The sequence below is a fragment of the Oncorhynchus kisutch genome, linkage group LG14, assembly GCF_002021735.2.
Source record: "Oncorhynchus kisutch isolate 150728-3 linkage group LG14, Okis_V2, whole genome shotgun sequence".
Taxonomy (NCBI): Eukaryota; Metazoa; Chordata; class Actinopteri; order Salmoniformes; family Salmonidae; genus Oncorhynchus; species Oncorhynchus kisutch.
In genome coordinates, this window is record NC_034187.2 from 75,456,580 (window position 1) to 75,475,045 (window position 18,466).

Consider the following 18,466-nt stretch of genomic DNA (forward strand, 5'->3'; position numbering starts at 1 on the left):
CATCTCTGGAGAAACCTGAAAATAGCTGTGTGGCGACGCTCTCCATCCAACCTGGCAGACCCTTGAGAGGATCTGCAGAGAACAATGGGAGAAACTCCCCAAATACAGGCGTGCCAAGCTTGTAGCGTCATACCCAAGAAGCCTCAAGGCTGTAATTGCTGCCAAAGGTGCTTCAACAAAGTACTGAGTAAAGGCTCTGAATACTTATCTAAATGTTATATTTCAGTTTTTGTTTCATGTTTTTTTGCAAAATTTCCTGAAAACCTGTTTTTTCTTTGTCATTATTGGGGTATTGTGTGTAGATTAACAAGGGGGAAATTATTTATTCCATTTTAGAAAAAGGCTGTAATGTAACAAAATGTGGAAAAAGTCAAGAGGTCTGAATACTTTCTGAAAGCACTGTATCAAACCCAGACAGGAACTATTATTTTAGCAGGTGACCTGAATCAAGCATTCAGCCAATTAGACAGGCATAGCAATAAAAAAACTAATGGAAATTCAAGGAACTTCCAAAGAGGCTGAAAATGTTAATTACTACAAATATTTTACAGGCACCTGGAGATTATTATCCCCGACTTCAAAAGACTACTCTTTTTTTTCTCAACGTTTGAAAAGCTCTTCAAGTTTTTTATTCCAAAAATGCTCACAACAATATACTGGGTACTAAAATCCATGATACAGTGATATCGGATCATTCTCCTGTATCATGCTTAATTACACCAACAGAAAATGCACTTATAGTGAGAGAATAATTATGGTCAATGAACAGAGCGCATCTTTAATTCCCGAAATGTTATAAATACATGATGTTTTTTGACCAAAACAAATGTAGACATACAACACAGAGAAAAGCCGTCCCCCGACATCATTTGGAATGCTTTTACGGAGTACATTAGGGGAACGATAATCTCATACTCTGCAAAAGTTCAATCTGAGTTAGTAATTCATTTCTCTTAGAAAAGAAAATCTATCTTAGAAAAAGCCAATAAAAAATCTTTACTAGGTAAAGAAGAAAATGGCATTTCTGAACTTAAACAGGAATATAATCTTTTACTTTTGAAGAGCCAACAACTACAGGTTATACTCAGATAAAGATTACTGTTGCATAAAGCATAAATTGAAATCACACAGAAATAAATATTAGACACTGTTAAAACATTTGGGCGGAGAAATGCACCAGAGATGAACAGCTTACACATAGAATTGTATTTTATATTCTGGGACAAAGTAGTGCCCCTATTTATTCCAATGATACCAAACGTCACTCAATGCTATGCTTCCGAGTTACATGTATCAAACTTTTATTTCAGTCATATTAAAAGCAGGAAAATCTGGAGAGTCCCCTGCAGATTACAGATCATTACATTTTATAAAGTGGGACAATAAAATAATAACACTCAAAAGCATCAAAATTGAAAAAATCTTACCAGACTTGATACATATTAATCAAACAGGGTTTATTAAAAATAGACACAAACAAACACAAGAACATGTTTCAGAATAATACAAAACACACAAAAAAATGTTGATTTGTCAATAATGGCTGTTGATGATGAAAAGGCTGTTGATGATGAAAAGGCTGTTGATGATGAAAAGGCTGTTGATGATGAAAAGGCTGTTGATGATGAAAAGGCTGTTGATGATGAAAAGGCTGTTGATGAAAAGGCTGTTGATGAAAAGGCTGTTGATGATGAATAGGCTGTTGATGATGAAAAGGCTGTTGATGATGAAAAGGCTGTTGATGATGAAAAGGCTGTTGATGAAAAGGCTGTTGATGATGAAAAGGCTGTTGATGATGAAAAGGCTGTTGATGATGAAAAGGCTGTTGATGATGAAAAGGCTGTTGATGATGAAAAGGCTGTTGACCGTCTTAAGCGGACCTTTCTATTTAGACCTTTGGAAGCATTCAACTTTCCAGCTAAAATAATACATTTAATACAAATATTATATAAATGTCATTAAGCAAAATTATGCACAAATAATACAGTACCCGATGAAATTGCTTTAAAAGGGGAAAAGGACAGGATGTCCTGTCTCCCCCTACTGGTTTCACTGGCAATTGAACTGCTGGCAGAAAGAATTTGACAGCACACAAACATAACAGGTGTGAGTACTGATAAACATGAATATAAATTAAACTGATTTGACGATGATCTCCTGATATATGTACCTGACTAATATTGAAACTCAATGCTGCCCTTGTTAGAATTTTTTGGGGGATACTCTAAAGTCCAAGGATATTAAATGAAAGTGGAAAAAACTGAAATAATGGCAATAGGAAAAATAAATATAATAACTGATGATCTACAGCAATCCTTTAAGTGGACCAAATAAATATAAAATACTTATGATGCTTAAGAAGTGACAAAAAACAACAAATATATAAAGATAACTTTATATCATCACTCAACATAATTAATGCGCATCTAATTAATATGAACATTCTCCCATTAATCTTATAGGTAGAATAAACCTCTTTAGAATGGCAAAGTTTTTATTTTTAATTTCAGTAATATCATTTACCCCATTAAAGACCTTTAAAAAAGTATTCTCGGACATAAGATAACAGACTTCATATGGGAAAATAAAACTCGCAGAATAAATAGGGAAGTTTTAACCTTCCAGACATGGAATTGTATCAACTCACCACCCAAGGCTTTTACTTGCAACATATAGTTAAATGCACTAAACTGGAACAATGGGTACATAATGAAGATGTGTATGCTCATCCAGACAATCTTTTCACCTGTTTCTTTTCAAAGGATGGAGCTAAGAACATTAACAACTTCATAGTTAAGAACATTAACAACTTCATAGTTAAGAACATTATAATAACATTAAAGAAAATTAAATGAATTCTACAATAACCAAAATATCTCCCTAAAATCACACCCCTATGGAACAATCCTTTGATAGCTTCACCGATAAATTGGCCCACATGGAAAACCAAAGGCATAGAAACTGTAAATGACAGAGTAATAGGAAATACAATTATTTCAATGACAGAATGAAAAACTGTTTTGGACTGATTAATGTAGACATTTTCAAATACTACATTGGGCTCCCAAGTGGTGCATTGGTCTAAGGCACTGCATGTCAGTGCTAGTAGGCATAACTACAGACCTTGGTTCGATCCCGGGCTGTAGCACAACCGGCGGTGATCAGGAGTCCCATAGGGCGGCGCACAGTTGTCTGGGTTAGAGGAGGGCTTGGCCGGGGTAGGCCGTCATTGTAAAATAAGAATTTGTTCTTAACTGACTTGCCTATTTAAATGAATGTTAGATAAAATAAAATAAAAATTAACTTAAAAATGTTATCACAAAATATCGACCTGAACACTTTTGGACATCAGAGAAATGTTGAGGAAATCATGTTGGGGTCAGAAACAGATGCTCATATGGTAAGATATACAACACCTTGCAGAGAGAGTCTATCACAATGACAATCTGTTAGAAAAATATAAACTATTGGAACCAAGGCTTAAAAATAATGGATATAGGCAACACTAGGCAGTGTTGGAACATAATGAACAAAATTACAGTTAACAAAACTGTACTCTTAAATCCAGCATAAACTAATCTAAATGTATAGAATTTATTATACAAAAAACAAAATTAACAAATTCTACACTACAACTGCAGAGTCATGTCTTTAGTATAAAACTAACAACTTCTCAATAATTCATGCCTTCTGGGAGTGCTATAAAGTCCAAAAGTTCTGGGCAGAGTTAAAAAGCTGCGCTGGCAGTCTGAAGTTTTACAATGTACATTTACTTTTAATACGTCTAATCTGCATATTTCATGACATGGCATGCTTGATTATTTAAATATTGAAAACAAATCTGGATACAGACAGAAACCTTTTTCAGTAATATGGGGCAGAGTCTTACAAGCATTAGAAACAGCAATGGGTATTGATATGGTGGGAACATGTGGGTCTGAGCAAATGTGATATCATTGTTTGTGGAAATGTATGTATGTAAATGTTCAATTGTCTATTGTTTTTGTCTATGTATGTTTTAGTTTATTGTACAAAAATAATTACAGAAAATATTACAATAAAAAGTGTATCAACTTACCTCAGGAAGTCATGGTGTCAAAGTAAAACTTTGAAACCCTTCCTCCTCAGGTCCCCCTGGTATTGACGGAGTGGCTCGAAACGGTAAGCCTGGTGAGCGAGGCCCCCAGGGCTCGGCAGGAGAGGCTGGCCGTCCTGGTAAGGTGGGCCCCACTGGTCTTCCAGGGTTCTGTGAGGCTGCAGCCTGCCTAGCTGCCTCGGCCTACACCTCCCCCAGACTACAGGACTCCGCCAGGGTCAAGGGCCCAGGAGTCTAACCTGAGACCTCTCCATCAACAGCCCCACAACACCAGGGAGAAAGAGAGAGACAGAAGAGAGAGAAGCAGGGATAGAGGAGAGAGAGAAGAGAGAGAAGCAGGGATAGAGGAGAGAGAGAGAGAGAGACAGAAGAGAGAGAAGCAGGGATAGAGGAGAGAGAGAGAGAACTCTTCTTTATTGGATCCCAACGAGAGCGAGGAGTTGGGGAAATACTATCATGACTGACATTGCCCCTCTGACCCCTAAACTGACGACCTTCAGTTGAACTGTTTGGAGACTGTTTGCAACATACACCATGCCCATCTACATTAAATCACCCTGAGGACAGCCACTCACAGCCAATAACACCCCTCTGAAATTACAATCTCTGGTTTGGGATTGGCTTTTTTCAGTGTCAGTCACATCCAACTGCCTCACCCCCAACCACAGAGGGAAATAGAATGATGCTGCATTTAAAGCAACTGGGTGATCAGAACTCTGAAATCTCAGACTTCCAACTTTAGTGCGTTCAAGACATCTGGGAACTCATAAAAAACGAGCTCAGACTGGAAAAAATAGTTTTGAACGGTCATCCAACTTGGAATTCTCAAGCCTCTTTCTAGAGCTTCAACTTTCCAACCTGAAGATCACTGACGTCATGATTTTTTTCGGGTTCCCAGTTGTCTTGAACGCGTCATGGGAGAAACGTAGTGACATCAGAATCATATCCAGTTTTGTCAATGATAATGTCATCAGCAGCAGCCGTAGCCCCTGGACTGGGAGGACTAGAGATAGACTTTGTGTCTAATGATTGGTGCTTTTTTATTTTATATACCGTGGTCACTTTAAATGCTATTGTTTAATACCTGAAATATGAATTTTTGAATATGTTTTGAAGCAGAAAAGGCAAGCATATGACCCACTCCACCCGCCACCAAACAACAAGTGGCTTACAAGTGTACACAAAAGTACCAATAAAAGATTAGGATCAAAATCCACGCTCCATACTGTACCTTTGTAAGATGTATTGCTAAAATCCTCGCCTATATGCTCGAGTGAAATAGTGAAACGCTCAAGTGAATTATCTCACATGTACATTGCCGCCCCTTTCTACCTTTGCCTCATTTTAGAAAACATGTTTTCTTTAGCCTTGATCTCTTCCTCTAGTTGACTGGCAACAGCACATCCTGATGGGCACTCCCATCTATTTCCCATAAGTCAGTGCTGTACAACTTTGTAAATGTTTGTCTTACTGTAATCAATCTTTCTATGCCACTGTCAACGAGCTTCCACAGAGTCAATCAATGTCATCATTCTAATAACAACTAGGACATTTTATTTTCATTAACAGAAACTATTTATTGTTCTTTATATGATTCATCTGTAAAGACGTGTCATTTCTTTTTTCCCCCTGGTTGTTCAGGTCAACCAATTCCAAAACAATACAAAATAAAGTTTTGTAAAACCTGAATGTTCTTCCCTACCATGTGGGAACCATTGGATCTCTGAATAGAAACAATTATTGTACCTAAATGACATGGTCATTATTCCAGTGGGTTTAGAGAAGGGTTAACGGAAAGGGCCCAGACTTTCTCTGTCTTCTTGCCACACTCCAGTCCAGTCAGTGCTAGTAAGTTGGTTGCCAACTGTTTTCCAAGAAAATGCAAAACGTTAAGTGTTGAGGTGCATGTAGTCTGCCTAGACTAGAGAATAATGACCCCACATTATCCCAGTGGTAGGTATTCTGGTATAAGGCCTATAACGTGTAAAGTGTGGGCCAACACAGCCCAGTTCCAGTACCATGGCGTTCTTTAGTTGGACTGCTCTATCCTTTGCTGTTTATCCACCCCTATCCAACTGTGAGTAATACCAGCTCACGCTCTCAAAGCAGCGGAAGTCAAGCTTTTATGAAAGCCTTCCACTTGAAAGATATTCTTCTTGGACTCATTCACATAATAGTCTCTTGCAGGAGGCTTGGAGTTTATACAATAACAGCTCTAGCAATCGGCTTACTTGAAAAGCAGAATAATAAAAAAAAAGTGCTAGTTAACGTTTTATCCTTAGTATGCTTTCAATCAGAGCACCAAGGAAAGGCATTCCAAGGAAAGACTGTGCACATTGATGGTATGGCAACACCACAGTGAACTAGTCACATTATATACTTGGATGTCTCTGATCTGTTGATCAACAACATGTCTGCTTTGCAAAATTTATTAGCTTTTTCAGAAAGGTTTCCATAAAAAACATCTCTTTACACAGGATGGCTTAATAAAATGTCCCGGTGACACAGAAACAATCAGATCTACTGAGAATAGCAGGGAAACAGCGCTGTTGTTTTAACAAGATGTTTGTAAAACCTAGGAATGAAGAGTGGAGATATGTTATTGTTTGGGTATTTAGTATACCTAGGGTCAGTAGTTATTCCTGACCAGGAAATCCTCTGGACAGGTCACATGTTCAGGAAAAAACTCAAATAACAACTCAGAACATCTATATGATTCTAAACCTGGTGATATCCATTACATAGCCAGCGGTTGGTGACACCCTGTTGTGTATATATGACAGGTCAAACTAAAGAACAACACAACATACAAGGCAGGAGACATACAAGTTGTACTCAGTTAGTAATGGATACAGGGAGAAGCTGGTTGGCACAGCGATGCCAGCGATGGTATGAGTGAATATGGATGTTCAACTTTTTTCTCTTATGTTTGATAATGACATTGAAAACTCGTAGTGGTCATAATGAATGTACTTCTGCTTAGGATTGCTAAATTATGGGAACTTTCCCAAAATTACTACGCTTCCAGAAATTCTGTTTGGAACATTCACAGATTTCCTGCGTTATCCCCTCCTGATTCTGGGAATCTTTCAGCCAGGATTTCTGAAAATCCTAGGTACACCAGTGGTGTACTCGAGGAGCAAATAATCCCCCCCAAACAATCCCAAGTTCATCTGTTGTGAAAAATACATTTGGTAGTGTGGTAAGACACTTGTTAATATATTGCTATATAACAAGAAAGGTGATTTTTGAGGCAGTTTCGAAAATGCTGCCGTTGAACATGATGTCCTGTACTTTCTGACACGCATGGAAATACCTTCCAGACCATAATAATACCACCCATATATAAATCCAATCTGTTTTTATACAAAAGGCACAATTCCCTCATAAATCATTTGTTTTACAGAACAAATTACTCCCTTTAAAATCTTTTTTAAAAACCCACTGGTAGTGGATACATGACAGTTGACCATAACAAACACACGGTAAGCCATGCTGACGCCAACTCCACAATACAAAAGGTATAACAAGCCATTATATAAATATAAATATTTACAAAACAGGCACTCTGGGAAGGTGAACATTATGTTCTTCTCACACAAACAGGGAAGAGAAGGTGAGAAGGCCATTATATAGCATACGGATCTGTTAAAGCATCAGACATCATTCATGTGATGGTGTATAATTCAAGCATAGAAATAACATATACAACATAGCATGCATAAAGAATAAAGAACATTTGGAATGGGAGTGCCATGTCAGTTCTATTCATTCTGTTTCTATTGTTAGAGAGAAGCAAGATCAAAGCAGAACAGCACAAAGCAGCTGTCTAATACTCCCAACGGGCACGTTTTATAATCAGAATGGAGAGGAGGGTGATAGTGATGACGAGGAAGAGTTTGCAGGTATTTTTTTGAAGGCTGGATTTGCTCTTGCTGGTATTATCAAACTAAGCATGTTTATCTTATAGAATGAACTTACAGCTAAAGTAGGGACATTTTGAAGGAATGAACAGAACAGATAAGACAGAGAGTAGAGAGGCAGGATAGCGGTGTCCACATGATCTCCTTTATCAAAGCCACTTCAGCCAGTACTAAGTCTTCAGTTAGAAGAAGGTCCTACAGATACAGATGTAGAATCTTAATTTAATCACACTGTTGCAGGATGAATTTTCCTACAATGCAGGACATTTAAAATGAGTAGTGTATTTGGTGTTTAAAAAGGCTTTGAATGTTTGTAATTTCCACTTAGAAATGTAATACTTGATTTTCCATTAGGAAAATGTATCAACCATGACAAAAACGTCCATTAATTATAATCTACATAATAATGAACATTTCCTGTTGCTGCAGGATTGTTTTCCTGCTTCAGCAAACTGGCTCAAATTAAGATCCTACATCTGTATATATTTTCTACACAGGCGGTGAGGTGGACAGCTAACTGGCAAACACTTTGATGAATTAGGGATGGATGAAGAAGACCACATCAACTATGGGTGCCTCAGTATTCACTTGTTTTCCTGGGATGATTTCTGTTGATTGACTGGTCTTTTGTTTTCTCTTCTCTCTCTCTTCACCCCTCCACTTCTGTCTCTAGTGCCTTCTGGTCTTTAGGTTGGTTTCTTCTATCTCTCCATCTTCTCTGTGTCTCCTCTCCTCCTCTCCTCTTCAATAATCTCTCTCTTTCTCTCTCTAGTAGGGGCCCTTGACGGGAGGGCCCTTAGGGTTCCACTCTATTGGTTGGCTCATACAGTCGGAGGGGTTACACCGGCCCTCCCTGCCCTTCTGGCCCGGCTGTCCAGGGGTTCCTGAGACTCCAGGGATCCCCTGCTGACCCACGGGGCCGCTGGGGCCCATCTTGCCATAGCCTGGGGGGCCCGGGACACCTGTGGCGGGGGGATGAAGGAACAGAGAACATCATTGAAGCGCTGGATACACAGTGACTATAAAAGAGCAGAGCAGTTGAAAGAACTAACTTAATGAAGCTTTGGCAGGATAGTGAAGAGTTAAACATTTCAACAGGCTGATGTGGCGTCTCACCTGGTGCTCCTGGGGGTCCACTGTCACCCATCTCCCCTACACCCTTGTCACCTTTCTCTCCCTTCAGACCTCGTGGACCTGCAGACACGACAGAGGACATCACTTGAGAGAGGAGCTAACCTTTATGTTACGCTAAGCTGACATCACTTGTCATTACTGTTTATGATCTCCTATGTATTTATCATGACCGTGGTATTCAGGAGTTACGACAAAAGGAATCAAGTGAATTCTAGACTCACCCTGTGGTCCCAGGACTCCTTGGCGGCCCTCTCTGCCTATCTGTCCTGGCTGACCCGGGGCCCCTGGAGACCCATTTCTACCTGGGTTACCATCCTTCCCTGGAGGGCCAGGACGACCGGGGGACGATACCTCTTGTGGCTGCTGCATACGAGACATGAAGTAGGCCATCCTCTCTGTAGGGGGATACAGTACAACTCCAGTTGATAAACCACCTAATAATCAATAAAGCTGTTTCCTTTCTCTGCCACTGCTCAAATAGGAAATACGGGCAGATATAAAGTATTGGTGATAAACTTAAACTAAAATAAGACCATGTTCTCACCATCAAATATCTTGATGACCTGCTGGCGAATGAAGTCCTTGATGTTGTCATAGTTGACCACAGGCTGTGGATTAGAGAGAGAGAGAGAGAGAGAGAGAGAGAGAGAGAAAGAGAAAGAGAGAGAAAGAGAGACATAAGAGAAGACCTAACCACCCCTTTTGGGTTTTAGTCTCTTGACCAAACTGTTGGTTTTGTGTTCCATTAGACATTGTGGAACAAACACGAACATAACTAGTAATCAATTCATAATCGAGGCAATTCACCTTAGTAGCTAAGGTCTCACCTCGTTGCCTGGTATTCCTGGAGGTCCAGGGGACCCTGAAGGTCCTGGTGAGCCCGGGGTGCCCCTCTCTCCCCTGGGTCCCACTGGGCCCATCACTGGGGTATCAGCTTTGGAGGAGTACCCCCCTCCACCAGGGGGTCCGGGGCGACCTCGCTCCCCTGGGGTACCCCTCTGACCTGGGGCACCTGGCTCACCCTGAGAGAGAGAGCGGGAGAGTGAGTCAGAAAAGAGGAGAGAAGAAGAGAGAAGAGGAGTGAGAGATAGTGAGTTAGTTAGACATCCAATCACTGAAGAGTACTGTTCGACCACTGACAGCAGTGTTTTACATTGAAGATTGAAAAGATGAACTCCTGCACAATGACACTCTTGTATCTTCCACAATCCAACTTCTATCAAACTGTTTCCACCAACCCCTCAGGGGTGTGTGCTCAGTCCCCTCCTGTACTCCCTGTTCACCCATGACTGCGCGGCCAGGTACAACTCCAACACCATCATTAAGCTCATGCTGCCAAACATACCCTTGTAAAACTGACCATCCTACCAATCCTCGACTTTGGCGATGTCATTTACAAAATAGCCTCCAATACCCTACTCAACAAATTGGATGCAGTCTATCACAGTGCAATCCGTTTTGTCACCAAAGCCCCATATACTACCCACCATTGCGACCTGTACGCTCTCGTTGGCTGGCCCTCGCTTCATACTCGTCGCCAAACCCACTGGCTCCATGTCATCTACAAGACCCTGCTAGGTAAAGTCCCCCCTTATCTCAGCTCGCTGGTCACCATAGCATCTCCCACCTGTAGCACACGCTCCAACAGGTATATCTCTCTAGTCACCCCCAAAACCAATTCTTTCTTTGGCCGCCTCTCCTTCCAGTTCTCTGCTGCCAATGACTGGAACGAACTACAAAAATCTCTGAAACTGGAAACACTTATCTCCCTCACTAGCTTTAAGCACCAACTGTCAGAGCAGCTCACAGATTACTGCACCTGTACATAGCCCACCTATAATTTAGCCCAAACAACTACCTCTTTCCCTACTGTATTTAATTTTAATTTATTTATTTATTTTGCTCCTTTGCACCCCATTATTTGTATTTCTACTTTGCACATTCTTCCATTGCAAAACTACCATTCCAGTATTTTACTTGCTATATTGTATTTACTTTGCCATCATGGCCTTTTTTGCCTTTACCTCCCTTCTCACCTCATTTGCTCACATTGTATATAGACTTGTTTATACTGCATTATTGACTGTATGTTTGTTTTTACTCCATGTGTAACTCTGTGTCGTTTTATCTGTCGAACTGCTTTGCTTTATCTTGGCCAGGTCGCAATTGTAAATGAGAACTTGTTCTCAACTTGCCTACCTGGTTAAATAAAGGTAAAATAAAAAAGTAAAATAAAAAATAGACTGTTCTTTCTGCTACCGCACGGAAAGCGGTACCGGAGCGCCAAGACTAGGTCCAAGAGGCTTCTAAACAGCTTCTACCCCGAAGCTATAAGACTCCTGAACAGCTAATCAAAGGGCTACCCAGACAATTTGCAGTGCCTGCACATGGACTCTGTCCCAGTACACCCCTATATATAGTCTCGCTTTTTTACTTTACTTCTGCTCGTCAATTACTTATTACTTTTATCTCTTATTCTTATCCATATATATTTTTGAACTGCATTGTTGGTTAGGGGCCCGTATGTAAGCATTTCACTGTTGGATTCCGCGCATGTGACTAATACAATTGGATTTGAACCTATTCCTGTCAGACCCTTGAAGGAGAGTCAACAAGGGGGCAATGTCCACTTTAGATTGTAATCGGGCCAGCCTCTAGCGTATTCCTTACTTACCTCCTTCTTCACAATACAAACACAGACACAGGATCGTATCCCAAATGGCACCCTATTCCCGATGTAGTGCACTACTTTTGACCAGGGCCCAAAGGGAATAGGGTGCAGTGTGGGATGAACAGCCTCCCAGACTCAGTAAACACACTCTGTATGGAGCCTAGCCAACACACTGTAAACAACATCCTGAGACAGACATGTGTGATTTATGTGAAACAAAGATGGCCATTATGGAGGGCTAACGTTTACACGTCACCACCGGACACTGGAGCCGACTGATGAAATAGAGAGCAGAAGAAGAGGAAGAAGAAGAAGAGATTCTCCTCTGTAATCTGTACTACTATAGTTAAAAGCCATGACAAAGCCTTCCTGTCACAATGACAAATCACCTCATCTCATGTCTCCGCTCCCACAGTAAATAGCATTATCCAGGGGATAGAGAATAACTATATTGGTTACTGCACTGTATCTGGTGAAAAGGACTACAGTTACTGTATCTGGTGTAGAGGACTACAGTTACTGTATCTGGTGTAGAGGACTACAGTTACTATATCTAGTGTAGAGGACTACAGTTACTGTACTGTATCTAGTGTAGAGGACTACAGTTACTGTATCTAGTGTAGAGGACTACAGTTACTGTATCTAGTGTAGAGGACTACAGTTACTGTATCTAGTGTAGAGGACTACAGTTACTACACTGTATATAGTGTAGAGGATTTCAGTGTAGAGGGACAGGAGGGCTAAGTTAGTAAAATGAGGTGTTGCCAGGGAAAGTAGGGTATTTGAGGTGAATGTGGACAACCATGCCAAAAGGAGCTTCATCAAGTGATGGATATGTCCCAAATGGCAACCTATCCACTTTATAGTGCACTACTTTTAAACAGGGCCCATACGGCTCTGGTTAATGGTAGTGCACTATATAGGGAATGGGTGCTATTTGGGACACAACTGATGTCTGATGTCGGAGTTCATGGAGTTTGCTGAATAAGCCAGAAATAACAGAGAGTGTTCAGAACAGGATCCTGGCCAAGACTACAGCCCTCAGCCCATGGACTACCCTCCCATAATACTCTTTAGTAGTGGAGGCCATATCTGAGGTAACCAGCCCACATGAATAATTACTATAGTTAACTATGGTATAAATATTGCAGTATTGCTATAGTTTAGTATGGTATAAATATTGTAGTATTGCTATAGTTTAGTATGGTATAAATATTGTAGTATTACTGTAGTTTAGTATGGTATAAATATTGTAGTATTACTGTAGTTTAGTATGGTATAAATATTGTAGTATTACTATAGTTTAGTATGGTATAAATATTGTAGTATTACTGTAGTTTAGTTGTCACGCCCTGACCATAGAAAGCTGTTTATTCTCTATGTTGGTTGGGACGTGATAGTGACTAGGGTGGGTCATCTAGGTGAATTGTATTTCTATGGTGGCCTGATATGGTTCCCAATCAGAGGCAGCTGTTTATCGTTGTCTCTGATTGGGGATCATATTTAGGAAGCCATTTCCCCATTGTGAGTTATGGGATCTTTTCTACAGTGCCTGTGTGCACACCAGTAGCTTCACATTTCGTTTGTACTTGTTTGTTTTTGTTTGATTGAGTTTCGATTTATTAAAAATATGTGGAACTCTACGCACGCTGCACCTTGGTCTACTCCTTTCGACGATCGTGACATTAGTATGGTATAAATATTGTAGTAGTACTATAGTTAAGTATGGTATAAATATTTTAGTCTTACTATAGTTAAGTATGGTATAAATATTTGTAGTCTTGCTATAGTTCAGTATGGTATAAATATTTGTAGTCTTGCTATAGTTCAGTATGGTATAAATATTTGTAGTCTTGCTATAGTTCAGTATGGTATAAATATTTGTAGTCTTGCTATAGTTCAGTATGGTATAAATATTTGTAGTCTTGCTATAGTTCAGTATGGTATAAATATTTGTAGTCTTGCTATAGTTCAGTATGGTATAAATATTTGTAGTCTTGCTATAGTTCAGTATGGTATAAATATTGTAGTAGTACTATAGTTAAGTATGGTATAAATATTTGTAGTCTTGCTATAGTTGAGTATGGTATAAATATTTGTAGTCTTGCTGTAGTTCAGTATGGTATAAATATTGTAGTAGTACTATAGTTGAGTATGGTATAAATATTTGTAGTCTTGCTATAGTTCAGTATGGTATAAATATTGTAGTAGTACTATAGTTGAGTATGGTATAAATATTTTAGTCTTGCTGTAGTTCAGTATGGTATAAATATTTGTAGTCTTGCTATAGTTCAGTATGGTATAAATATTTGTAGTCTTGCTATAGTTCAGTATGGTATAAATATTTTAGTCTTGCTGTAGTTCAGTATGGTATAAATATTTGTAGTCTTGCTATAGTTCAGTATGGTATAAATATTTGTAGTCTTGCTATAGTTCAGTATGGTATAAATATTTGTAGTCTTGCTATAGTTCAGTATGGTATAAATATTTGTAGTCTTGCTATAGTTCAGTATGGTATAAATATTTGTAGTCTTGCTATAGTTCAGTATGGTATAAATATTTGTAGTCTTGCTATAGTTCAGTATGGTATAAATATTTGTAGTCTTGCTATAGTTCAGTATGGTATAAATATTTGTAGTCTTGCTATAGTTCAGTATGGTATAAATATTTTAGTCTTGCTATAGTTCAGTATGGTATAAATATTTTAGTCTTGCTATAGTTCAGTATGGTATAAATATTTTAGTCTTGCTATAGTTCAGTATGGTATAAATATTTTAGTCTTGCTGTAGTTCAGTATGGTATAAATATTTGTAGTCTTGCTATAGTTCAGTATGGTATAAATATTTGTAGTCTTGCTATAGTTCAGTATGGTATAAATATTTGTAGTCTTGCTATAGTTCAGTATGGTATAAATATTTGTAGTCTTGCTATAGTTCAGTATGGTATAAATATTTGTAGTCTTGCTATAGTTCAGTATGGTATAAATATTTGTAGTCTTGCTATAGTTCAGTATGGTATAAATATTTGTAGTCTTGCTATAGTTCAGTATGGTATAAATATTTGTAGTCTTGCTATAGTTCAGTATGGTATAAATATTTTAGTCTTGCTATAGTTCAGTATGGTATAAATATTTTAGTCTTGCTATAGTTCAGTATGGTATAAATATTTTAGTCTTGCTATAGTTCAGTATGGTATAAATATTTTAGTCTTGCTGTAGTTCAGTATGGTATAAATATTTGTAGTCTTGCTATAGTTCAGTATGGTATAAATATTTGTAGTCTTGCTATAGTTCAGTATGGTATAAATATTTGTAGTCTTGCTATAGTTCAGTATGGTATAAATATTTGTAGTCTTGCTATAGTTCAGTATGGTATAAATATTTGTAGTCTTGCTATAGTTCAGTATGGTATAAATATTTGTAGTCTTGCTATAGTTCAGTATGGTATAAATATTTGTAGTCTTGCTATAGTTCAGTATGGTATAAATATTTGTAGTCTTGCTATAGTTCAGTATGGTATAAATATTTTAGTCTTGCTATAGTTCAGTATGGTATAAATATTTGTAGTCTTGCTATAGTTCAGTATGGTATAAATATTTTAGTCTTGCTATAGTTCAGTATGGTATAAATATTTTAGTCTTGCTATAGTTCAGTATGGTATAAATATTTTAGTCTTGCTATAGTTCAGTATGGTATAAATATAGTAGTATTACTATAGTTCAGTATGGTATAAATATAGTAGTATTACTATAGTTGAGTATGGTATAAATATTTGTAGTCTTGCTATAGTTCAGTATGGTATAAATATAGTAGTATTACTATAGTTCAGTATGGTATAAATATAGTAGTATTACTATAGTTCAGTATGGTATAAATATAGTAGTATTACTATAGTTCAGTATGGTATAAATATAGTAGTAGTACTATAGTTCAGTATGGTATAAATATAGTAGTATTACTATAGTTAAAAAACTGCAGCATTTTTGCATACTTTAATATATGGATGTTTTTTACTATAGCGTTTTTGCAGATATGAGTATTTCCAGTGTACTATAGTATTCCTCGCATACACACATGAACATGCACACACACAGCAGTGACTCTTACCTTTGTACCACATTGTCCATTGTCTCCAGGCAGACCAGGTGCTCCCTGTGAACGCAGATTAGTGAGCTAGCTACATGTACATGAAAACCTTTAAACCATATTTACTGGAAGGCACAGAATGCATGTTTCTGTAATGATGACAAACACCACATCAGAATAATTACTCACGTCTTTACCCGTTGCTCCATCACTGCCTGGTTCTCCCTGAGACACAGAAGGACAGAGAGAGAAGAGGGGAATAGAAAGAAGATGTTGCACCAAGACATCACCATGACATGACTATCTATCCTGTTCTATATCTGCAGTATACGTGTTGTAACAATAGGAGCGTGTGTACTGACCTGCATTCCAGGATGACCAGGGGGTCCGGCTGGCCCAACCATCCCTGGTAGCCCTCTGTCTCCTGCCTGGCCCTTCTCACCTTGTATACTCTAGAGAGAGAGAGAGAAGAGAGAAGAAAGAGAGAGAGGAGAGAGGGGGGAGAAAGGAGAGAGAGACAGAGAAGAGAGAGTGGAGAGAGAGAGGGGAGAAAGAGAGAGAGAGAAAAGAGCAAGAGAAGAGAGTGTGTGAGAGACAGAGAGACAGAAGAGAGAGCAGAGAGAGGAGAAATAGAGAGAAAAAAGAGAGACAAATAACAGAGAGACAGTGTGATGAGTAACCTTATCTGAGAAATAACACTTACAGAAAACAACGCTAACAGTCCATGTAATCATGCAGATAAACCAGGGTTTGATGCAGATGCTATGTGTTCCTTTTACATTAGAATAAAAGAGACATATTGATGGTGATAATATTTCCTCTCACCACTCCAGCTGGGCCTGCTGGGCCTGGGGGTCCCGCTGCTCCTGCAGTGCCCTACCAAAACAACGTACTGCTGTTAGCAACGTATACACATTTAAACCTTATTAACAAACACACTGAATACAACAACACAAACCTTATTAACAAACACACTGAATACAACAAAACAAACCTTATTAACAAACACACTGAATACAACAACACAAACCTTATTAACAAACACACTGAATACAACAACACAAACCTTATTAATGAACACACTGAATACAACAACACAAACCTTACTAACGAACACGGTGAATACAACACAAACCAAGAGTCATATACAGTCACCTACAAAACTATTGGCACCATTGATAAAGATGAGCAAAAAAGACTATGAAATAAATAATACAAATACTGAGCTATATTGAATGCCCCCCCAAAAGGACACTTATATTGTTTTATACCAATACAATTGCTCAGAGAAAGAGATTTTGTTTACCATTTTTTCTCTAAAAAAGGTAGTTATCAAAATGATTGACCCCCCTGTTTCCAATACATTGTGTACCCTCCCCTTGGTAGGAAAACAACACTGAGCATTTGTCTATGTTTTAGGAGATTCTAGAACACACTGGGAGGGATCTCAGAATCTTTCTCTATAGAGAATCTTTCCAGATCCTTGATATCCTTTGGTCTCACGGACTTCCCTCGTCAATTCAAAAAACAGGTTGGGGGTTCAAGTGTGGAGACTGATTTTATGGACAAATAACCATTTCTTTGTGGATTTTGATGTGTGCTTGGGGTCATTGTTTCGCTGGAAGATTCACTTACACCCAATGTTCAGCCTCTTGGCAGAGGAAACCAGGTTTTTGGCTAAAATGTCCTGGTACTGGATAAAGTTCATGATGCTGTTTACCTTAACAAGGGCCCCAGGACCAGTGACCAAACAGCCCAATAACATCATTGACCCACCACCACAGTTTACAGTAGGTATGAGGTTATTTTTTTGCGTCCACTGCAAAACCCACCGCTGGTTTAGTTGTCCAAAAGAGCTCTATTTTCGAGTCGTAAGGCTTGGGGGTAGAAGCTGTTTAGAAGATTCTTGGAACTAGACTTGGTGCAACTGCTTGCGTGCGGTAGCAGAGAGAACAGTCTATGACTGGGGTGGCTGGAGTCTTTGACACTTTTTAGGGCTTTCCTCTGAAACCGGCTGGTATAGAGGGCCTGAATGGCAGGAAGCTTGGCCCCAGTCATGTACTGGGCCGTACGCACAACCCTCTGTAGTGCCTTGCGGTCGGAGGCCGAGCAGTTGCCATACTAGGCAGTGATGCAACCCGTCAGGATGCTCTCAATGGTGCAGCTGTAGAACGTTTTGAGGATCTGAGGACCCATGCCAAATCTTTTCAGTCTCCTGAGGGGGAATAGGTTTTGTCGTGCCCTCTTCACAACTGTCTTGGTGTGCTTGGACCATCTTAGTTTATTGGTGATGTGGATTTCAAAGAACTTGAAGCTCTCAACCTGCTCCACTACAGCCCTGTTGATGAGAATAGGGGCGTTGCCGGGTCTCCCTTTTCCTGTAGCCCATTATCATCTCCTTTGTCTTGATCATGTTGAGGGAGAGGTTGTTGTCCTGGCACCACAAGGCCAGATCTCTGACCTCCTCCCTATAGGCTGTCTTGTCGTTGTTGGTGATCAGGCCTACCACTGTTGTGTCATCGGCAAAGTTAATGATGGTGTTGGAGTCGTGCCTGGCC

General features: G+C 39.2%; 2 protein-coding genes across 4 annotated transcripts in view; one reads left to right on the forward strand and one right to left on the reverse strand.

The window, feature by feature from the left end:
• LOC109904381 (collagen alpha-2(IX) chain-like) overlaps positions 1 to 5,785 on the forward strand; it is a 37,189-nt gene extending 31,404 nt beyond the window's left edge. The window contains exon 32 of the mRNA XM_031788980.1: positions 4,129 to 5,785. Within this exon, the coding sequence (XP_031644840.1) occupies positions 4,129 to 4,334 (206 nt within the window). The 3' untranslated portion in view covers positions 4,335 to 5,785. The remainder of the gene's footprint in view (positions 1 to 4,128) is intronic.
• A 724-nt stretch (positions 5,786 to 6,509) lies between these two features.
• LOC109904379 (collagen alpha-1(XVI) chain) overlaps positions 6,510 to 18,466 on the reverse strand; it is a 148,853-nt gene continuing 136,896 nt past the window's right edge. For all 3 annotated transcript variants that reach the window (XM_031788978.1, XM_031788979.1, XM_031788977.1), the window contains 9 exons: positions 16,734 to 16,784; positions 16,271 to 16,360; positions 16,098 to 16,133; positions 15,930 to 15,974; positions 9,981 to 10,175; positions 9,698 to 9,761; positions 9,375 to 9,548; positions 9,136 to 9,213; positions 6,510 to 8,981 (listed from right to left, as the gene is read on the reverse strand). In XM_031788978.1, coding sequence (XP_031644838.1) covers positions 8,788 to 8,981; positions 9,136 to 9,213; positions 9,375 to 9,548; positions 9,698 to 9,761; positions 9,981 to 10,175; positions 15,930 to 15,974; positions 16,098 to 16,133; positions 16,271 to 16,360; positions 16,734 to 16,784 — 927 coding nt within the window. In that variant the 3' untranslated portion in view covers positions 6,510 to 8,787. The remainder of the gene's footprint in view (positions 8,982 to 9,135; positions 9,214 to 9,374; positions 9,549 to 9,697; positions 9,762 to 9,980; positions 10,176 to 15,929; positions 15,975 to 16,097; positions 16,134 to 16,270; positions 16,361 to 16,733; positions 16,785 to 18,466) is intronic.